General features: G+C 40.3%; 1 protein-coding gene across 1 annotated transcript in view; it reads left to right on the top strand.

The window, feature by feature from the left end:
* LOC100341431 (probable C-mannosyltransferase DPY19L2) overlaps nucleotides 1-22,779 on the top strand; it is a 94,039-nt gene that overhangs the window by 53,253 nt on the left and 18,007 nt on the right. The window contains 7 exon segments of the mRNA XM_008261630.4: nucleotides 2,692-2,772; nucleotides 5,263-5,364; nucleotides 7,646-7,717; nucleotides 8,858-8,904; nucleotides 13,860-13,884; nucleotides 20,231-20,350; nucleotides 21,306-21,480. Coding sequence (XP_008259852.2) covers nucleotides 2,692-2,772; nucleotides 5,263-5,364; nucleotides 7,646-7,717; nucleotides 8,858-8,904; nucleotides 13,860-13,884; nucleotides 20,231-20,350; nucleotides 21,306-21,480 — 622 coding nt within the window.

Raw genomic sequence — 22,779 nt, 5'->3', positions numbered from 1 at the left:
CCTGCTAATGTGCCTTTGAAGGCAATGGATGATGGCACAAGGAATTAGGCCACTGCCACCCATGTAGGAGAACTGGATGGAGTACCTGGCTCCTAGCTTTAGCCTGGCCCAGACCTGGCTATTATGGCCATTTGGGGAGTGAACCAGAGGGTGGATGATCTTTTTTTCTCTGTTTCTCCTTCTCTCTCTGCCTTTCAAATAAATGAATCTTAAAAATAAAAATAGACAATGTGGGAATTATAGAACTAAAAATAAAATACCTGAAATAAAAAGCCTGCTGAGTTGGTTTTTTGGCCAAATGAGTGTGACAGAGGAAACAACAATGTACTTGAAGGTGTGATGGCAGCAGTGATCATCATTAAATTAGTTTGATTCGCATTTGTTCTCTGGATTCCTTGTTTCCTGTTTCTTTTATCATGTATTTTCCAAAAGCCTTTTTTTTAAACAACAACAAAAAAAGATTTATTTATTTGAAAGGCAGAGTTACAGCGTGGCAGAGGCAGAGAGAGAGCGAGAGTGAGCACCATCTTCTGTCCTCTAGTTCACTCCCCAAATAGCTGCAGTGGCCAGAGCTGGGCTCATATGAAGTCAGGAGCCAGGAGCTTCTTCTGGGTCTCCCATGTGGGTGCAGGGACCCAATGACATGAGCCATTTTCTACTGCTTTCCCAGGCTGTAGCAGAAAGCTGAATCAGGGTCAGCGCTGCAGCTCACTAAGCTAATCCTCCTCCTGCAGTGCCGGCACACTGGGTTCTAGTCCCAGTCGGGGCGCTGGTTCTGTCCTGGTTTCTCCTCTTCCAGTCCAGCTCTCTGGTGTGGCCCGGGAGGGCTGTGGAGGATGGCCCAAGTACCAGGGGGAAGCACCTGGCTCCTAGTAACAGCCTTTTGGGGGTGTGGGGGAGGGGTGTACCAACGGAAGGAACACCTTTCTGTCTCTCTCTCTCACTAAAAAAAACAGCTGGATCATAAGTGGTGCATGAGCTGGCTCAATAGGCTAATCCTCTGCCTGAGGCGCCGGCACCCTGGGTTCTAGTCCCGGTTGGGGTGCCAGATTCTGTCCCGGTTGCCCCTCTTCCAGGCCAGCTCTCTGCTGTGGCCAGGGAGTGCAGTGGAGGATGGCCCAAGTCCTTGGGTCCTGCACCCCATGGGAGACCAGGAGAAGCACCTGGCTCCTGCCTTAGGATCAGTGCAGTGCGCCGGCTGTGGCGGCCATTGGAGGGTGAACCAATGGCAAAGGAAGACCTTTCTCTCTGTCTCTCTCTCACTGTGTCCACTCTGCCTGTCAAAAAAAAAAAAAAAAAAAAAAAAAAAAAAAAAGTGGAGCAGCCAGGACTCAAACTGGCGCCCATATGGGATGCCAGCACTGCAGGCAGCAGCTTTACCTGCTACGGCACAGCACCGCCCCCCCCTCTTTTTTTTTTCAACCCAGCTTTCATTCCAGAAGTAAAGCCTTTCTGAGATCGATACCTTTTATCCTGAACACTTTTAATGCCTGGCTCTGTGGGCCATTCTGCAATCTACAGGATGAACGTCTAAGGTGAATATTTCTCCTGCTAGGGTGACTTTCGTTGACTGTCAGTCCTACACTCCCTTCCTCTCTATTCTGTATAGCTGTGCGCCTCTCCTCTCAGTCTGTGCAAAAGCTAATGTCAGGAACAAATGCTTCTGCTGTATTTGTTGTTTCCTTTTCTATTTTCAGGTAATTTGAAGTTAGTATCATTGTATGTTTCCTACATATGTGGTTATGTGGTTGAATTGTTCTACTTGCTGGATGATGATGAGAAAAGATGTGGATTTAGACTGCTCTGATTTTCCTCAGGCTGCCAAGAAGTCCATATCCTCTCCCCTCCGTTTTAAAAATCAAGGCTATGCAAACAAATAAAAACAAAACCCAAAATGAACAGAAGCCTCCTTATGAATTTTAGTTCATATCCCTGTTTTTAAAAAGAAAACTAAGTTTTCAACTTTCAAATTTTTCCTGATTGATTAGAAGAATAGAACTTTTATTTATTTATTTATTTGAAAGGCAGAGTTAGAGAGGCAGAGAGAGAGAGAGGTGTCTTCAATCTGCTGGTTCACTTCCCAAATGGTCACAACTGCTGGAGCTGTGCCTATCTGAAGCCAGGAGCCAGGAGTTTCCTCTGGGTCTCCCATGCGGGTGCAGGGCCCAAGGACTTGGGCCATCTTCTACTGCTTTCCCAGGCCTTAGCACAGAGCTGAATTGGAAGTGGAGTAGCTCGAACTCAAACTGGAGCCCATATGGGTTGCCGGTACTGCAGGCAATGGCTTGACCTACTATGACACAGTGCTGGCCCCAATAGTAGAACTTTTAAAGCAGTGTTTTGCAAAAATAATTTTCAGTTGAGGCTATAAAGTTTGAAAATATACATATAACCCATCTCTTTCATAACAAAAATAGAAAAGAAATTAATTTTTGTAATTTCCTTTATATTTAGGATATGTATAATTCTAATGTTTTTATGTGTTATATAGCAGTGCCATCAATTTCAGTTTTTTGCCATTAAACAAAATTTTCTAAAGGAACAACCCTTTTTTATTTCTCACCGTGTACATGTACCTCACTAATATACTTCATGTTATTAAATTTTTCCTACATTGTTTAGAGTGACAGTTGGATATTTTAACTGGGTAATTTGTAATTTTTATTACTGGATTTCTGTTTTATTTTCTAGCTTATTCAAGGTTGTGCTTGGTGGTGTGGAACAATCATTTTAAAATTTCTGACATCTAAAATTTTAGGTGTTTCGGACCACGTAAGTTCTTTCTATAACATAAAATTTCTTTAACATAAAATTTCATATAAGGGGCTAGTGCTGTGATACAGCAGGTGCCTGAGGTACCAGCATCCCATGTGGGCGCTGGTTAAGTCCTGGCTGCTTCACTTCCAGTCCAGCTCCCTGCTTATGTGCCTGGGAAAATGGCAGGGGATGGTCCAGATACTTGGGTCCCTGCACCCATGTGGGAGACCCAGATGTAGCTTCTGGCTCCTGGCTTCAGATTGGCCCTGTTCTGGCCATTGTTGCCATTTGGGGTGTCAACCAGCAGATGGAAGATTCTCTCTCTTTCTCTCTCTCTCTCTCTCTCTCTCTCACTGTAGCTCTGCCTTTCAAATAAATAAATGTTTAAGAAGTTATATAAATATGTAGCTGGATGAAAACTTCGAAGACATCTGTTTTTATCTCTTCATTTCACAGAGGTTAAGTATTTTCTTTAAGTTCCCCAGGCTAGTTATTAGCAGGGTCATTATTCAGTCCTGCCACTCAGTGATCTTTGCAATATGCTAAGAAAAAAGTATGGCACTGAATGCTGACTTAGTCTTCTAGGAAAACTGCTAATAATTTGTTCATATAGTTAATTCATTTATATTTCAGTTAAAATATAAATAATTTGTTTAATAAGCTTTTATTTATCATAGATTTTATAATGTGTGTAGTCTGTACTCTGAAATACAGAACTCAGTGCATTTTGCTTACAACTGTGGACTAAAATTAGGATATGACTTCATGTTTTAAGGATTTTCTTGTTATCTGAAAAGAAAATATTAGAAGTTCTCTGTTTTTTCATCTAGAAAAAATATAGAGAGCACTTATTCATATAATCTTTCTTTTTGTTTTAAGGGTATCACCTTAAATAATGGCCCTTTTCAAGACATAAGCCCTTTCTTAACTATTAATTTAGAGAGAAGAAAGTAATACATGGATTTATTTTTGATTTCTAGCACTTCATTTAGAAATAAACATACATGAGTGTATGATACAATAATCTATGAAATGTACCTTATCTAGTGCTATCCAATCAGAGCCCTGTACGAAAACTGTTAAATATAGCAAGGGACTATAGTTCTCTCTCTCTGAAAGAGGTGCTGTCATCATCCCATAAAACATGCATCCATGTTCATGTTAGATAACATTTCTAAATGTGAGGATTTATTTTCCATCAACTGCTAGCTTTGCATAGTAATTTATTAGGTTGGTTTGTTGCTGCTGTTCTCTAGTATGTGTGACACATTTCTGTTTTTCCTTTTATATAGTTTTTAATCCTTATTTTGTGGGAGCATGTATTTTTCTGATAAATTCTATTCTGACCTTGTAAATTATTTAAGTTAGTCTGTGATTTTTGTTTCTTGTTTTACATTATCACCTAATTCTTTATAAATGTGGGAAGTAACACACACACCCCTTTGGTAGTCATAAGTGACTTTTATTTGACAGTTGTGCACAAAACTTGACATTATTGAGTTAAATTATTCTTAGTTACTAGACTTACTCTAAATTAGAACATAAAATGTTAGGTAGCAACAGTGAATAAATGAAAACTTATGGTAATCATCAAACTTATCATTAAATATTTCAATCCTAATAAAGTAATTTGAATTATGATTTTACAAGCCAAATATTTTCCTTTCCCTGGTCTTCTGAGAATGCAGTGGAAAAATAATTATCTACAGTAGGTAGTAAGCAGTCAGTATAAAATAGGAGTTCTACATTGGATGTGATTGGTGTTGCTTATTTTTCTAAATAAGTGTTTAGAAATATTGAGATCAAATAATCAGAGATCAAGTAATAATCATGATAGTGTTATAATTCTTATGAGGAATAGCTGTCATAAATGACATGGATATATGTGGGTACTTTAGAAAGTTTGTGGGAAATTACAGTTAAAAGACTGATGATATTAGTGCCAAAAGTGAAAATCCATGCATATTTTTTCATAATATGCATTTTCCATGAATATTTTAAATATTTTTTGTATGTACAGGTTTCAGGCTTTTTGCACCAAAATAAACTTATCTTACAATTTTAGTCTCCATGAAATTCTTGAAGTACTCTCATACCAAATATTGTAACAATGTATGAGGCTTCATGAAAATGATAATAGATAAAATGTTTATGGTTTATAATATATGGTAAAACTACGAAAAGAAACTTTTTTTCAAAATAAATTATCTGATTATAAAATTTCTTGATTAACTTCCTGGTGGTTTCTTCTCAGCAAGTATTTTTATCTCTATCTTTTTTTTTTTTTTTTTTTTTTTGCTTATTTTTTTTCTGGCTTCTTCTTACTTGTCATTTCTCTTTATTTTCGGTTATCTTGATGAGAAGGTACACAGAACATCTAGTTTTTAGAGGCATCTATGTAGCGTGGGTATATCAGCTTTATAGATTAAACATATTAGTCTTATCAAATCAGTTCTACTGACTATAATAATTTATGGAATTTTAACTCACTTTATTTTCTTTCAGATTCGCCTAAGCGACCTCATAGCAGCCAGAATCTTAAGGTATACGGATTTCGATACTTTAATATACACCTGTGCGCCTGAATTTGACTTCATGGAACAAGCGGTATGAATGTTTCTATATTTTTTTCCTTCCTACAGGTATATTGACTTTTGCTCCTGTATTTTCTTTTTAATCTGAAATTCAAATTTTTTAGTCAAATATATAACTTACAGTATCATTTTATATTATTATTTTTCTAATCATATGTCCTTCCTAACCTATTACTCTTTTCTGTAAATCAATAATAGTGTCTTTCTTAAAGAGATAAATTCAGGAAGTGTGCTTAACATTATGTATGACCCATATTCATTATTATTACAAATAACTTTTAACAATCTAGGCCACTTGGAGAAATAGGACCATTCAGGAAAATAAAATCCAAATTCTTGTTAAGAAATTCAGTTTTAAGGGCTGGCATTGTGGCATAGCGGGTAAAGCCACGGCCTGCATCCCATATGGGCCCTGGTTCAAGTTCTGCCTGTTCCACTTCTGATCCAGCTCCCTGCTAATGACCTTGGGAAAGCAGTGGAAGATGGACCAAGTATTTGGGCCTCTGTACCCAGATAGGAGACCTGGAATAATCTCTTGGCTACTGGCTTCAGCCTGGCCCAGCCATGGCCATTGCAGCCATTTGAGAAGTGAACCAGCAGATGGAAGATCTCTCTCTCTCCCCAGTCTCTGTAACTCTGCCTTTCAAATAAATAAATTAATCTTAAAAAAGAAATTCACAGCCGGCGCCGCGGCTCACTAGGCTAATCCTCCGCCTAGCGGCGCCGGCACACCGGGTTCTAGTCCCGGTCGGGGCGCCGGATTCTGTCCCGGTTGCCCCTCTTCCAGGCCAGCCCTCTGCTGTGGCCAGGGAGTGCAGTGGAGGATGGCCCAGGTGCTTGGGCCCTGCACCCCATGGGAGACCAGGAAAAGCACCTGGCTCCTGGCTCCTGCCATCGGATCAGCGCGGTGTGCCGGCCGCAGCGCGCCGGCCGCGGCGGCCATTGGAGGGTGAACCAACGGCAAAGGAAGACCTTTCTCTCTGTCTCTCTCTCTCACTGTCCACTCTGCCTGTCAAAAAAAAAAAAAAAAAGAAATTCAGTTTTATTACATTTAATACCCCAAATATTAAAATACATGTTTAACAAAGTGTTGCCAATAAAGGTGGTATACTACTGTTAATGACTGTGAAATTATTGTGTTACATAAATGCATGGTTATTATCTTCTTAAAAATACTTACTTATTTGAAGGACAGCATTATAGAGAGATCAGTTAATCAATTGATGTGTCTTCCATCAATCCATTGGTTCATTCCCCGAAGGGGTCTCCCACATGGATGGCAGGGACCCACGCACTTGGGCCATCATCTACTGCTTTCCCAGGTACATAGCGGGGAACTGGAAGGGAAATGGAGCAGCCAGGACTGGAACCAGTGCTCATATGGGCTGCTGGTGTTGCAGGAGGTAGCTTAACTCACTGTGCCACAGCGCCAACCGTGCATGGTATTACCTTTTATAAAAAGTTCATGTTGCTAAGATTTGAAACATTTGCCTCTTGGTGGTATCATGGACCACAGGAGCAGTATAAGATCTTAGAGACTGCATAGTACACGTCTTTCACTTGCTGGAAAGACTTGCTTTAAGTACCATGTGAGCCATGTAGGACATGGGTTCTGATGGACTCAGAGCTCCTGGCTCAGTGTTCTTTCTTCTGTTTGTGGTCTACTTTCTTCTTCACAGAACATGGAAGAGTTGTCACTGGATGAGTCTGTGTAATTACAAATTCTAAATTAGTGGCAAATCTAATATTGAATTTTTACATTATTCTCTTATCCATCCAGGCAGCTATTCATTAATTTAAAATAAGCCAGTTCCTGCTTTCAAGAAATAGTTCAGTTACATGGTAATCACTCCTTATCACAATAACGGGTTCTGAGAATGGTACTTTGAGTAGTGACTTTGGCTAACTGTCTCCTTTTTCAGCTCTGGTTTCAGTAGTGAAATAATGGAACAGCAGCACAGGAAATGAAAGTGTAGTTCTCAGGGACCAGTAAATACACATTTTTAAACCTAGCATTATATAAACAAAGAAAAAATAAAACTGAAAAAAGGAACAGTTATAGATACGCCTAGTTCTGAGTTTAATAATTTTTAAAAGTTTTTTGAATGCTGCATGTCAGTTTTGTAATTTTGTTTCTTACATTAAAATTCAGAAGTTAGTAAATAATATACTGTGCTAATGATAAAGGCATTTTACCTCTAAAAAATTTCATGATGGCACTCAGTTTGACACAAATTTTTACTACATTAAGGCAAATTTCAATAAATAACTCGAAAAATTTTCTGTATTTTCAGACTCCACTGAGATACACAAAGACATTATTGCTTCCAGTTGTCATGATGGTTACTTGTTTTATCTTTAAGAAGGTATTTAAAAATTTTTATTGTTGGCTTTTGGGTTCTTGATAAGGATTGCAGTATGTTCCTGATTTATTTGGGAGACTGAGATAAAATTTCTCTGGAGGAAGCTGCCATCTTTTCTGTAGGAAAGAATCCTGCCCCCATCTGATCCCCTGCCCAGTAAAATAATAAACTTACAACACTAGTAAGTAGTTATCTACATGTTAAAGCTTAGGATTTTAGAACCTAAGTAGACCTTAAATATCTACCTACTTAAACAACATTTTTTTTTAAAGATTTATTTTATTTATTTGAAAGACAGAGTTACAGAGAGAGGTAGAGACAGAGAGAGAGGTCTTCCATCCACTGGTTCACTCCCCAGATGGCCACAACGGCAGGAGCTGCACCAATCCAATCCCAGGAGCTTCTTCCCGGTCTCCCAAGTGGGAGCAGGGGCCCAAGGACTTGGGCCATCTTCTGCTTTCCCAGGCCATAGCAGAGAGCTGGATCAGAAGTGGAGCAGCTGGGACTAGAACCAGCGCCCATATGGGATGCCGACACTTCAGACCAGGGCGTTAACCCGCTGCACCACAGCACCAGCCCCTCATCTTTTTTTTTTTTTTTTTTTTTTTTGACAGGCAGAGTTAGACTGTGAGAGAGAGAGAGACAGAGAGAAAGGTCTTCCTTTTTCCGTTGGTTCACCCCACAAATGGCCGCCACAGCCAGCAAGTTGCGGCTGGTGCCCTGCGCTGATCCGAAGTCAGGAGCCAGGTTGCTTCCTCCTGGTCTCCCATGCGGGTGCAGGGCCCAAGGACCTGGGCCATCCTCCACTGCCTTCCCGGGCCACAGCAGAGAGCTGGACTGGAAGAGGAGAAACTGGGACAGAATCCGGCACCCCAACAGGGACTAGAACCCTGGGGTGCTGGCACCACAGGGGGAAGAATAGCCTAGTGAGCCACAGCGCTGGCCCCATTGTTTGTTTTTTAATAGAAGTTTTAACTTGAAGTTCTTTGCCTAGGGTAGAGCTGGGACTAAACTGTTCCTGAAGATTCCATTTATCATTAAAAAAAGAAACTTATTTCTAGTGCGGGTATTTATATGAATTATTCAGAGCATGTTAAATGTAACATTCCATAAAGAACTTTATTGATTTCGTTCTGTTCACAGACTACTCGTGATATCTCATGTGTCTTATCTACAAACACTTATCTAAGGTAATTATAGTTGTTTTTAAGACAAATTTTATTCAGTTAACTTACTATCATGCTAATTTTTTCAAATGCATATACATTAAGCTTTAGGTTAATTAAGAAAGGAGATATGAGCCAAAGTTAGATGTTTCTTCAAAAAGATTACTATTCTGTGAACTAACTTGAAGTTTTATTTGATTTAGCTTAATATATCACTAGAACTAGCAACAGTAAGAGCAGTAAGCTCAAAATTTATTTTGGTCATACTTTATTTTTTAAGCTTTCATAGAAGATCACTTTTTTTCTGAATAATTATGAAAGAATTTTTTATGTTTATTGTTAAAATTGTTTGTTGTATCATGTTTTTTGGCAGTTCTAGTAAACTCAGTAGAGTTACAGCAGCAAAACATTGCACGACTCATGTAAATCGGACATAAAGTGTTCTGGCACACTGGAAGTAAATTGCGAAGAAAGCTTTCTGATGGAAAGCATATCTAGTAGCAAACTATAGAAATGATCCCTGAGTTGTATCTATGTAAAAACGCATTCATTAAATAGAGAAAAAGAAAACGAAAAGAAAGCATATCTAAGGTTAACTTTTGTGGTTTTAATTGTGCCATTTGATTCTAGTCAATTACCTTTATTGTTAAGAATAGTTTCAGATTTACAGAAAGATTATGAAGCTAGTATAGTTTCCTGAACTGCATATCCCATGCTGAATTTCCTTTTTTTTTATTTTTTATTTTTTATTTATTTATTTTTTGCCAGGCAGAGTTAGAAAGAGAGAGAGTTATACACAGTGAGAAAGAGATAGAGAGAAAGGTCTTCCTTCCATTGGTTCACACCCCAAATGGCCGCTATGGCTGGTGCTGAGCTGATCTGAAGCCAGGAGCCAGGTGCTTCCTCCTGGTCTCCCATGCAGGTGCAGGGCCCAAGTACTTGGGCCATCCTCCACTGCCCTCCTGGGCCAAAGCAGAGAGCTGGCCTGGAAGAGGGGCAACTGGGACAGAATCTGGCACCCCGACCGGGACTAGAATCCAGGGTGCTGGTGCCGCAGGCAGAAGATTAGCCTAATAAGCCGCGGTGCTGGCCCCGTGCTTGAATTTCTAACCAGTTTTGTATGGTTGTCAGAGGAGCTAATGAAGACGGTAGGTGTGTTTGTTGAAATCATTTCCAAAATAAGTGAGAGTACAGACCAGCTGTGATTTGTTCTGGTCAGGAGGAGCCCAGGTAATATGTCTTGTTATTCTAAAAGGAGTGTATGAGAACCCTGAAAACTGTTCACATAAAGAGTACACAAAGGGACTAGGATTACTTAACTAGATACTAGGAGACTGAGGGGTACATGGCGACTGTCTTCAGATATTTGAGAGGGTGTTAAGTGGAAGAAGACAGATGTGAGGGGCCAACAGGTAGAAGATAATTAGCTCAGACGAAGGAAATCTTTCTTACTAATTACATTCCTGAAAGTGACAGGCCAAGGTGGGGGCACGGGAATTGTTTAAATCACAGGAATAATACATGCTTATCGTATTACATTCAGGAAAAGCAGCATATCAAGAAAAGGGGCATCGTTGCCCTCCCTTTAATCTGTTCCTCAGAGGTGCTGACTGCAAGCAGATTTGGATACGTCATTCTAGGAAACATATAGAAACAGTTATTAAAAACGGAGTCTAGAACTCATTATTATGCAGCCTGTTCTTTTGTGTAACAGTGTGTCTTGGGCACATGTCTAGATCTCCCTTATTCTTTTTGATGGTCAAGCATCTTATTGTTTGCCTTCGTGGGTGAGTACCAGGGATTTAGCCATAACTATGTAAGTAGATGTTTGGAATACATTTAACTTTGTGATAACAACTGATGTTATAGTAGTGAACATCTTTACAACTTTTCACCCTTTATCCAGAATTTCTGTAGCTTGGAATATTTGAAATGGGTCTGCTAGAAGCATATTTTTTAATTTGACAAACTCTAAGAAATTGCAATGATGAAAGTATCCATTTCCCTGCATCTCTGTAAACATCAATTTTATCAAACTTTAAAATTTTTGTGATAGAAAAAAAGGAATAACTTATTTTATAAGTCTTATCATTGATGTTTTGCATCTTTTCTTATGTCTGTTGACTATATTTCTTCTTGACCTTTTAAAAATTGATTTGTGGTGGTTTGTGTTTTTTTTTAATAGACAGTAACCTTTTGTCTATTGTGTGTATCACATAATTTTTTCCAGGATGTCAATTTATAGTTTATTTATGGTTTGCGCTTTATAGAACTTTAAAATCTCTGAATAACCACAACTATCCATTTTCTGTTTTCTGTGTTGCATAGAAAGTTTCCTTACATTAAAAAACATTAAAATATTCTCCATACTTTAGTAATTCCTGTTGTAGATAGCGATCATTAATGTTTCTTGCATTGATTTGGTACTGAGGTGACATCTAGGATTCTTTTTTCTCATCCCAGCACAATATCACCTAATCTTTTTGCTGCCATTTGAAATGTCTGCTCTTATCACTTACTAGTTGATTCTGATAGGCACTTGAGACTGTCTCAGAGTCTCTCTTGAATTGATCTATTTGTTTCTGAGCCAGAACAACACGGTTTTGTTCCTCTTCCTTTATTTTACGGTTTGTCATGTTTTCTTAGACAGGGATAACTGTGCTCAGGAGGCCTCTCTTCCCCAGGCACCTATCATAGCCCTTTGGATTTGCTTCTGATTTATTAAACAAGGGTTTACTCTTTACAGGATTGCTTCTGCAATCCGGGATTCTTGGGTAGCTCTACTTAATGGTGTGGGCAAGTCTCTTAACGCTTCCGGGCCACAGCCTCAGCACCCATTAGTGGAGGTGGTCACACTGGCCTCCGAGGGTCACAGATATGAGAGTCAGTGCGTGCAGACTACTTAGAATTGCCGACAGAAGTAGCAGCTATGTGTTTGTTATTGCTGCTGCTGTTCTAATTCTTCCATTTTAGTCAAGTTTTCTAGTTTTTCTTCCCTATGAGTCTTCTTGAGGTTCTTTCATATGGATTTTAAAGTGTCTACTTTTTCTCTTGCAGTAGAAAAGCGTTGATAGTGTTTGCTGACCTGTCACTGCTGGTTTCCAGAGAGCTGTTTGACTCCTGATTCACAGCACGCATGTGTCCAGCCACCACCCCCTCTTTCTTTTTCCTCTGTGTTCTAGGGGAATTCTGTGACTGAGTTTTCAACATGACCATCTTAAGCTGTGTACATTTTTCTTACTTAGCCTTTTTTGAAGTTTTAAAGTAGGAAAACGTTGTTTTTCCCCCAGGGTTTCTGATTGCTCCGTGTCATTGCAGCTTGCTCTAATTATATGAATGCAGTACATTCTCAGAGTTCTCTGAAGATAGTAGTGGGCATTTTCACTTGATACACTCTTTCATCTCTTATATTAGCTCTGTTTCCGAAGAGGATTTTTTGTCTCATTCATCTTGCTGTTTCTGTTTCATTCTATTTGTGCCTTAAATATTCATATTTTAGGCCGGCGCCGCGGCTCACTAGGCTAATCCTCCGCCTTGCGGCGCCAGCACACCAGGTTCTAGTTCTGGTCGGGGCGCCGGATTCTGTCGCTGCTGCCCCTCTTCCAGGCCAGCTCTCTGCTGTGGCCCGGGAGTGCAGTGGAGGATGGCCCAGGTGCTTGGGCCCTGCACCCCATGGGAGACCAGGAAAAGCACCTGGCTCCTGGCTCCTGCCATCGGATCAGCGTGGTGTGCCGGCCGCAGCGTGCCGGCCGCGGCGGCCATTGGAAGGTGAACCAATGGCAAAGGAAGACCTTTCTCTCTCTCTCTCTCTCTCACTGTCCACTCTGCCTGTCAAAAAAAAAAAATTTTCATATTTTAAATTAGTTACTAGATTATTTGCATCAACATTTGTGGTCGAGGTTCTTGTTGATTGTTATAGTTAGACCTCTCCCTGGCTTAGCATCCCAGCACAAGCTTCTGTTGTGACTAGGAGATTTGGAGAAAAGTGGGGAATCCTTTCCCTTGACCCCACTGGGGGAGGGAGCCGCAGTGAAGGCAGTGAGAAACCTTCCCCCAACCACCCTTTTTATGATCTGTGGATCTGAGTTCCTTTGAACTCTGTCTTGTTTCTCTTTGCAATCCCCCAGTCCTTGTTGGAAGGCCCCAGCATCTTGTAGAGCCCTTTATAAAAGTCAGACATCCAGCCTTTTCAATGGAACTTTGGCCATCTTCTACTGCTTTCCCAGGCCACAGCAGAGAGTTGCATTGGAAGTGGAGCAGCCGGGACTAGAACCAGCACCCATATGGGATGCCAGCGTTGCAGACTGGTTCTTTAACCCACTGTGCCACAGCGCTGATCCCAAAATAGGTATTTTCTTACCTCTTGTGTTAACCTAATGTAAACTCTGTGAGGATAAGAATGGTAAGAATGTCATCTGTACTATTGCCACTGTATTCTCTGCACAATGCCTAGAACACAGTATGTATACCATAAATATTTAGTGGATTGGAAAAATTTTTCTGGAACTAAAAGTATTTTTTATCCAGTAGTTTTTCTTCTAGAAATGTATTCTAAGGAAATAGTCACAGATGCTCGCAAAATTTTATATACAAGGATGTTCACATTGTTTATAATTGTGAAAAATGGAAACAATTCAAAAGTCCAGTAATGGTTGTCTAAAGTATATGTCATATGTAAGTTGAATATGTAATAAAAAGATGTTTCTATTCATTTGTACTTCCAGAGGCTCACTCTCCAGGGATCAGTAAAACCCATTTTATCTTAACCTTAAATAGGATGACTGTAAATTATGCCTTTTAAATTTACTGTAATTTTTAGTAGTATTATTTAATCCTTTTTATTTTTATACTTATACTCAAGTAGTTTAAGGGAATCAAATTTTATAAAATCAAAGAATAAATTAAACTTACTGTTAGGTAATTATCGTGTAATGGACATTCAGTAAATAGGTAATTTTCTGTTTTTTGTTTAATTCCAGAAAACAGCTCCTTGAGCATGGTGAGGTAAAGCTTTCATTTTAATCTCGAGTCGACGTGTGTATTAAATTCTAGTTAAGGGTAATTCACAGAGGGATGGCCTTGCTGCCGAGGCAGGTGGTGCTTGAATGCTCAGCACTGGTGATGAATTTCTGCTGATCTTTCCCATTCCTTAATTTGCTCTCACTTTGGAGTAGTAATAGGATCTGAAGGCCAGTGGGTTGATTGATGACCATGGACCATAATGAATTGCATTCATTCATTCATTCTCTCATTCCACAGTGAGGAGCGTTTTGTTTCCAGCCTGCCTGCTGAGCTAGTCAGCTAGAGCCCATCAGGGCAGCCCCCCCGGCCTGTGACTGGAGGCCTTCTGCCACCGTGTAGGCTCCATGGCCAGCTGGCTACAAACTCAGCCGCGTTACAGGATGTATAAGGTCGTATAGTAATACTCCTGCCCTGAAGTGTTTGCCATTTTACAAAGGAGATGTTAGCAAAGCCACATTCAAGTAGTGCTAAATTATTTTGTGGCATAGAAAGGGAAAGTGGGCAGTATAGACTGAGAAGATGATTTCCTAAATTAAATGACTTTAAGTTGTCTTTTTTTAACATTATATTCCAAAATAGTTTTAAATTTTCTAAGTAAAAATTGTGAAGTAGTAGTACGAGGAGTCCCTATATACCCTACAGCCACTCTGTTACTAACATCATATTAGTCTAATTGTCACAGTTAATAAACCACACCCAGCTTCCCCTAAGTTTTTTTTTTAATCTTTCCCACTCCTCCTGGACTCTAGTAATTACATTCTGTGTTCATATTGAGGCTATTTTTTTTCAAGCTCCCATATAAGAGGGAGAGCATGCAGTATTTGTCTTTCTGTATCTGGTTTGTTAAGGGAAATACTAAATGTATAAGAGAAGGCAACTGAATTTAAATCTTATAGGAATATCTTATAATACGTTTTTGTGAGTAGTTGCTACATGCCTCGCACTGTGCTGTTTAATTCTCATAATATTCCCATTTTGTAAAGAGGGAAATTACATTAATTACATTAAATACCAACATTGCAATGACTTAACTCAGTAGGAGTCAATCCTTTGCATACATAAAGTTACAACCAGGAGTTCCTGATTAGCAGGTGGCTGTGTGACCATCCTGATTGAGGGACCCAGATGCCTTCTCTCCCTGGCTCTGCCATCGTCAACACATGGTTCCCAGGGCTGCGCTGCTTGCCTGTGTCAAGCCTGCAGAGAGGGAACGTGACCTTGTCCACAGGGAGGTCTGTACGGCGAGGCCTGGGAGAGGTGCAATCCCTGCCCGCCCTCAGCCTGCACTCTGGGCCCGGGCATGCAGCTGGCAGGAAGGCTGGAAGCTGGTCCAGCTGTGTGTCTAAGAAGAAAAGAAAAGGGGGCTCTGCCTGGAACTGAGGGACTCAGGGAAACTGAGCAGCGTTTGGAGATTCCACAGCTAACTTACTACAGAGAGAGCCTCCATTCATGGGGTGACTCCCCAGCTAACCACAACGACCCACACTAGGCCAAGGCGGAAGCCAGGAGCCAGTCCCAACACAAATTTGCCACATGGCTGTCAGAAACATAGTTTCTTGAGCCATCCCCACTGCCTCCAAGTCCGCATCTGCAGAAAGCTGGAGTCAGCACCCAGAGCCAGTCATCCAACAGGCAGTCTGATGCAGGATGTGGACACCCTGTCATTTTAACCACTAGGCAAAACCACTGCCCCTCTATCAGTTTTACATGCATACCAATTTAGTCTTTATTATGTGCTTCATGTATACCAAGTCCCCACTTTAAGCAATTTACAGTGTCGGGGAAGGTAATTATATATGCAGTGATAAAGTCAACACAAAGGTGGTACAGAAGAAGAAATGATTATATGGAAGAGGTGGTATGGATAGGAAAGATTTTTTGAAGTAACTTTCCAAGAAAAATAAGCATAGCATTTACGAAAGTCAGAAGAAGCTGTACATGTGCAAAGAAAGCATAAGGTTGCATGTTATGTTCAGAGTACAGTCGAATCAGTATTGCTGATGCAAAAAAAGGTAAAAAGTAGCAAGAAGAGGGCCTGGAAAAGTAGGCAGGGCTCAGACTATGGAGGCCTTGTACACAAGGAGTCTGGACTCCATTCTGGACTTTCTGGTTAACCAGGAGGTGACACAGGCGGCCTGAGTTGTGAATATGTGCTCTAGGTCTGTGGAGGGAAGCCCAGCTGGCTTTTTACAATGACACAATGGCAGGGAAGCCCACTGGCAGGAAGTCAGTGCTGACAACCCGTTAGTCTTCAAATGCCTGGTGTGTAGGCAGGTGAGAGGTTTACCTTTTTAAAGAGAGCAGATTTTTCTGGAAGGGATGGCACATTTTGAGGGTCCATGAGGAGTTTTCTGTCCGTGGGATGTGAGGCCGACTTTTCACCCCTCTGCGACCCAGGACTCCCTTGGTGAATGTCTCCCTACTATTTGAGGACAGGGACTGTTGTCACTTTAGAGATGAAAGGCTGCAGAGGCCTAAGACCTGGGTGGAGGCCGGGGCACTGCTCACTGAATATGTGATGAAAACTAAGGAATACATCTTCCCCAGTGTTTCAGCTAGGTGAGGATTTGTTAGGGTAATTCTTCACCGGTGCTCTGAATCACTAATAGGCTGTGTCCCTCAGCTCACTAAACAGACCCTGAGTTACCTCCCTATTGTTGTGATACTGGTGGTTCCTTAGCTGAAAGGATCTTGTTACTATTTTTTTCTCCTGTAGAGTGTATTTGCCTATATTTTATCAAATTAGTACCTTTAATTTTTTTAAATTTTCATTTTATTTGAAAGATAAACGGAGACAGAGACGGATTGATCTTCCAGCTGCTGTTTTACTCTCTAAATGCCCCCAGCAAGGCTGAAGCCAGGAGCTGGGAACTTAGTCTGGGTCACCTATGTAGGTGGTAGGGGCCCAAGTACTTGAGCCATCACAGCTGCTGGAATGGAAAGAGGAGGGGAGACTCAACTCAGGCACTCTGATATGGAATGTCTGTGGATCTGTAGAAGAGATGCCTGTTGTGGATAGGTGATTAAAATCGACGGCTTCTGCAATCTACCAATCTGTGCTTTAGTGGTTTGAAACAAAAGGACTTATTTAGAAATGAAATGAGGTTGGTGTTTCTCATTCTCTCCACAACGTGTCCACAATTAATCATGCCCAAAGATGAGTTTGGTTAAAGAAAAATAAAGAATTGATTTTGAAATTAAGTTTCCCCCATTCCAACATTGTGTCCAATAAATATGAAAAAGAATTTAAACATTTTGGGTCCAGCTTTTGCCATTCTATTTTAAATATAAACTATGTATTTCTGAGTAAAATATAACATTTGAAAATTGCAAGGCCGGCACCGTGGCTCAATAGGCTAATCCTCCACCTTGCGGCGCCGGCACACCGGGTTCTAGTCCCGGTCGGGGCGCCGGATTCTGTCCCGGTTGCCCCTCTTCCAGGCCAGCTCTCTGCTATGGCCAGGGAGTGCAGTGGAGGATGGCCCAGGTGCTTGGGCCCTGCACCCCATGGGAGACCAGGAAAAGCACCTGGATCCTGGCTCCTGCCATCGGATCAGCGCGGTGCGCCGGCTGCAGCGGCGGCCATTGGAGGGTGAACCAACGGCAAAGGAAGACCTTTCTCTCTCTGTCTCTCTCTCTCACTGTCCACTCTGCCTGTCAAAAAAAAAAAAAAAAAAAAAAAAAAAAAAAAAAAAAAGAATCAGGTCCTCTAACAGGAGTATGGAGAAATAACGGACTGCTAGTAGGAAGTGAAGGTGGCTCTACAGATTATAGAACAGCAGATACGAGGAAAAGCCATCATCCTCGGGCCAAGATATGGCATCCAACAAGAAGCTTGCAACCACCCTCCCTTACCAGAATCAAAAAAAAAAAAAAAAAAGAAAATTGCAAAAAGACAGAAAAATTAATACTCTAAAGTACCTGCTGTTAACTTTTTTTTTTGAAAAGCATTTTATTTTTTAAAATGCTTTTTTTTTTATCTTTTATTTAATGAATATAAATTTCCAAAGTACGACTCATGGGTTACAATGGCTTTCCCCCCCATACCGTCCCTCCCACCCACAACCCTCCCCTTTCCCACTCCCTCTCCCCTTCCATTCACATCAAGATTCATTTTCGATTATCTTAATATACAGAAGATCAGCTTAGTATACCTTAAGTAAGGATTTCATGCTGTTAACTTTTGGTTGTTTTCTTACAGTACCCTCCTCCCCACCAGCTCTGGACATGTACATATATGTGCATAGACTTTTTTTCTAATTTATATTTATTTGAAAAGCAGAGTGACAGGGAGAGACAAAGGGAGAGATCTTCCATCCACTGGTTCAATCGCCAAATGGCCACAACGGCCATGCTGAGGCCAGGAGCCTAGAACTCCATCCAGGTCTCTCCCTCGTTGGGGGCAGGGGCCCAAGTACTGGACCACGTACTGTTGCTTTCCCAGGTGCATTAGCAGGGAGATTAAACAGAAGCACAACAGCTGGGACTCTAGCCAAACTGACCCTCCAGTGTGGGAGGCCAGTGTTGAAAGAGGTGGCTTAGTCTGTCAGCCTCACGTAGACGTTTTTCATAGAATTATTAGGATTCTGTGTGTACAGTCTTACACCCTGAAAGCTCTTCCATGCCATTACATATCACGTTTAATGACTGTGTACTTGGGGAACAGTAGTGATTTAGTTGCTAATTCCACTTTATTGACCACTTAGGTTGTTTCGTACATTCAGTCATCATCTTTGCATTTTTGTTATTCCCTTAATTCCTGGAATGGAAATTAAGGCAATGGTATTGGCACTTTTTTAGGCCCTCGATAAACATTTTTTAAAATATTTATTTATTTATTTGAAAGAGTTACACAGAGAGAGAAGGAGAGGCAGAGAGAGAGAGAGCTGCCATCTGCTGGTTTACTCCCCAATTGGCTGCAACAGCTGGAACTGTGCTGATCCAAAGCCAGGAGCCTGGAGCTTTCTCCTGGCCTCCCACATGGGTGCGGGGGCCTAAGCACCTGGGCCATCTTCTACTGCTTTCCCAGGCCACAGCAGAGAGCTGGATCGAATGTGGAGCAGCCAGGACTCCAACTAGTGCTCATATGGGATGCCAGCACTGCAGATGGCAGCTTTACCCGCTATGCCACAGCACTGGCCCCAATAAACATTTTTTTAAATTAAAAAAATGTATTGATTTTTTTATTAAAGATTTATTTTATTAATTTGAAAGAGTTACTGAGAGAGGTAGAGAAAGAGAGAGATCTTCCATCCACTGGTTCACTCTCCAGATGGCCACAATGGCCAGAGCTGCGCCAATCCAAAGCCAGGAGCCAGGAGCTTCTTCTGGTCTCCCATGTGGGTGCAAGGGCCCAAGCACTTGGGCCATCTTCCACTGCTTTCCCAGGTCATAGCAGAGAGCTGAATCAGAAGAGGAGCAGCCGGTACTAGAACCGGCACCCATATGGGATGCTGGCACTGCAGGCCAAGGCTTTAACCCGCTGCGCCACAACGCCAGCCCCCTGTATTGAGCTATTCTTTCAGTGTTTGTTTCATTGCATTCTAACAATCTATTAATATCAGTTTGGTAGATGAAATCTCATTATCTTTGACATTTCTTTGAATGTAAGTGAATTAGAACATATATACTTGTCATATGCTTTTTGTTGCATTATTTGCCCATTTTCATATCCGTGTTCTAGTGAGAAGTTGACATTTTATATATTTCTGTTATAAAAGTTTTGCTTGACTTGCTCATTGGAGACCCACCTTGATCAAAGTAGGGTATCCTATTAATTAGTACAAAGACTTAATACTACTACTACTTTAAAAATGATATAGTTTATGTTGTGCTGTGGTTTCTCTTGTTGACTGAATGGCACACACACTTGGGAAAAGCATCCCATGTGTCTCTGTGTCCATTGCTCTCCTCTCACTTTGCACAAATCCTTGTACATAACACCTGCTCTTCCCAGCTGCGGTGGCATCCCATATCCTGCACCCTTTGGCTTCTTTTCCTGCCCCATTTTCCTGCCCATTGTACTTTCATGGATTGATTTATTTGTGATGTATATTTACCATCTGACTCTCTTTATCAAATAAACTGAAGTGCCAGCCTCACAAGGGAAGATAGCAGCGACTGTTGTATCCTCAACACACAGAGCCTGGCATCTATGAGTTTCATGCATTTGTGAAATCTTTGCTGAATGAATGAATAAGTAGTAATAGATTTGTCATGAAGTTAGAAGATCTGTGTCTGAATGAATAATAGTTTAAAGGTGCTTTGTTTATTAATTTTAAAACATAGAAAGCAAAAATGTCATTTTGTTTTATTTGTGTTTTTATAGCTGATTTTTCATGCACTGCAGTTGTTGGCATTTACTGGCCTTGCCATTTTAATTATGAGGCTGAAGCTGTTTTTGACACCACACATGTGTATTATGGCTTCCTTGCTCTGCTCACGACGGGTAAGGGATTAATTTTTGGATAGTGCACTATAATAACTGGAGCAGCTACAGATACCATGGCTTTGCTGAATGATCTGAAACATAAAAACACCAAGTGTTGTATCTAACTTAAAGGATGTAGAGTATTAGTTCATGACTCACTGTAGAGTAAGAAAAACTTCAAGTATCAGAAAATTACTCCTAGACTTTAACTGATAATTCCATGACAAGTGGGATGAGGCTCTCTCTTTCCCCTTAGTTGGTATCTTATTCACAATCTTTCGGAGTTTGGGTTTGTAAAAGTTTTCTGGCCCATCGCATCTACCCCAAAGTACTTATCAAAAACTGATTGCATGCAAAATAATTGCTCTAGTACATTCCTGTTTGGATTAGAGAATCCCCAAGAAAATCTGTCCGTTCTGGAGTTTCCTAATTGTATCTAACATTAAAGTAGCAAGATAAAATACCTAGCATGTTGGGATAAAGGCCCGTGTAGAAACACCTTATTTAGTTTTGAGTGTGAGTGTACTGCTTTACAATACCATAATGTCTGTTTATCTAAGAAGAGGGTTATGTGTCAATGCTAATGGGCTTTCCTAGTGATTCGAGATTTTCATGAAAGACAGCCAGATATTAAGGGACTTCATTCTAAGATGTTTCAAAATTCTTTCACTAACCTTGATTCCTGGCAGTAAATCAATACTACGATCAAATATTCTCTCCCAAATTCTTTCAAGAGGAAAGTTCGATTTTCAACCAGGCCCTGAAATTCCAACATATTTGTTGTTTTTAAACAACAGATAGGAGTTCTGTGTATTTGTGTACTGATAACAAAGGGCAATCATTTTGGTTTAAACTGTAAAATGAGAATTTTTTGACTCTATAGGTGCAAATTTATTATTGACTCAATTTTTTTATTGACTCAATTTTATGATTTTATATAAGAATTATAAATAAGTGGTTTCTTTCATTTCAGCTCTTTGGCTGGCTTTTTTGCAGAATTCGTTTTGAGAATGTTATCTTTGGCATTTTAACAGTGATGTCATTACAAGGTTGTGCAAACCTCCATAATCAATGGAGCATAATAGGAGAATTTAATAATTTGCCTCAGGAAGAACTTATTCACTGGATCAGATACAATACCAGACCAGGTATGTGGCTATTTGATTATACGTATGTTTAGTTTTATACACACACACATACACACACATTATGTAGCTGTATAATTATTTCATATATTTTATGTACATTTATGAGAAGACTTTGAAAAGTTCATGGAAATAGAATTAAAAGATAAAAGTAAAAATGCAAACTATTTCTCAGCATAAGTTACATCAAGTTCAAGATGTTTTTGTAAGTGATGATATGTGTCTTTTATTTTTTGAGCACCTTAATGATAAACAATTTTTATTTTTTATTTAAATATTTTCCCCCAGCAACATTTTATTTAAGGCATAAAAACTACATGCATTTCATAAATACAACTTTAGGAACACAGTGATTCTTCCTACCCTACCCATCTTCCCATTCGTATTCCCACCCTTCTTGCTCCTCCCTCTCCTATTCACATTTTTTTAGTTTTTACTAAGATCTATTTTCAATTAACTTTATACACATAAGATTATACTAAGTAAAGAGTTCAACAAATGGTATGGGGAAAAAAAAAAAAACCCGTTCCTCAACAGTTGAGACTGTTAGGGTCCGAAAACGCCCACCGCCCAAAGAACGACTCCAAGAGACTTTTCTCTCATGCAACCAGCAAAGGGTTAAAGATTTATTGATCCAACATGTTGGGGCTCTCTGAACATACAAGAACAGAGGAGCAGCGAGGAACTACAGCATAGGGTTTATAAAGGCAAAAACCGCAAAATCGGGAGGGGGGAAGAGAATACACAGTTGCTAAGCGGTTGCTAAAATCTTACAATCAGCAATTATGATCTTAAGACATAGACAAATTACATCTTCATTATTAGCCCAGGTAACCCAGGTGCAACCTTTCTACTTTTAAGCTTGAGCAGTCATGCTAGGGGGTTTTTGTGCTCTGCCAAGGGTGATGTAGTGCACTGCTATTGTCCGACTATTTGAGATCATAGTTTCAGACCAGAATCTCACGGTGGGGGGGGTGCTTTTCCAGAATGGAGTCTCAAGTGCTCCAAAATGAGTCCCTACTGTCAAGGTGCTACTTCACTCTGTCTTATTTTCACAGCTGTACCAGGAAGGTTTAAACCTGTAAGCTTAAGCTTAACTTTTTACACCCACACATATACAATTTTAACTCTTCAAGACAAGAGCTGTTCAAAGTTATCATATCTCAAAGTGTCAATTTTACTTCTGTAGATTACCTTTTAGGTGCTCTATTAGTTACCACAGATCGGGGAGAACATATGGTATTTGTCCTTTAGGGACTGGCTTATTTCACGAAGTATGATGATTTCCAGTTGCATCCATGT

This window comes from Oryctolagus cuniculus, chromosome 16 (genome assembly GCF_964237555.1).
Source record: "Oryctolagus cuniculus chromosome 16, mOryCun1.1, whole genome shotgun sequence".
In the NCBI taxonomy this organism is placed as follows: domain Eukaryota; kingdom Metazoa; phylum Chordata; class Mammalia; order Lagomorpha; family Leporidae; genus Oryctolagus; species Oryctolagus cuniculus.
This window is presented reverse-complemented; position numbering and strand designations above follow the sequence as displayed.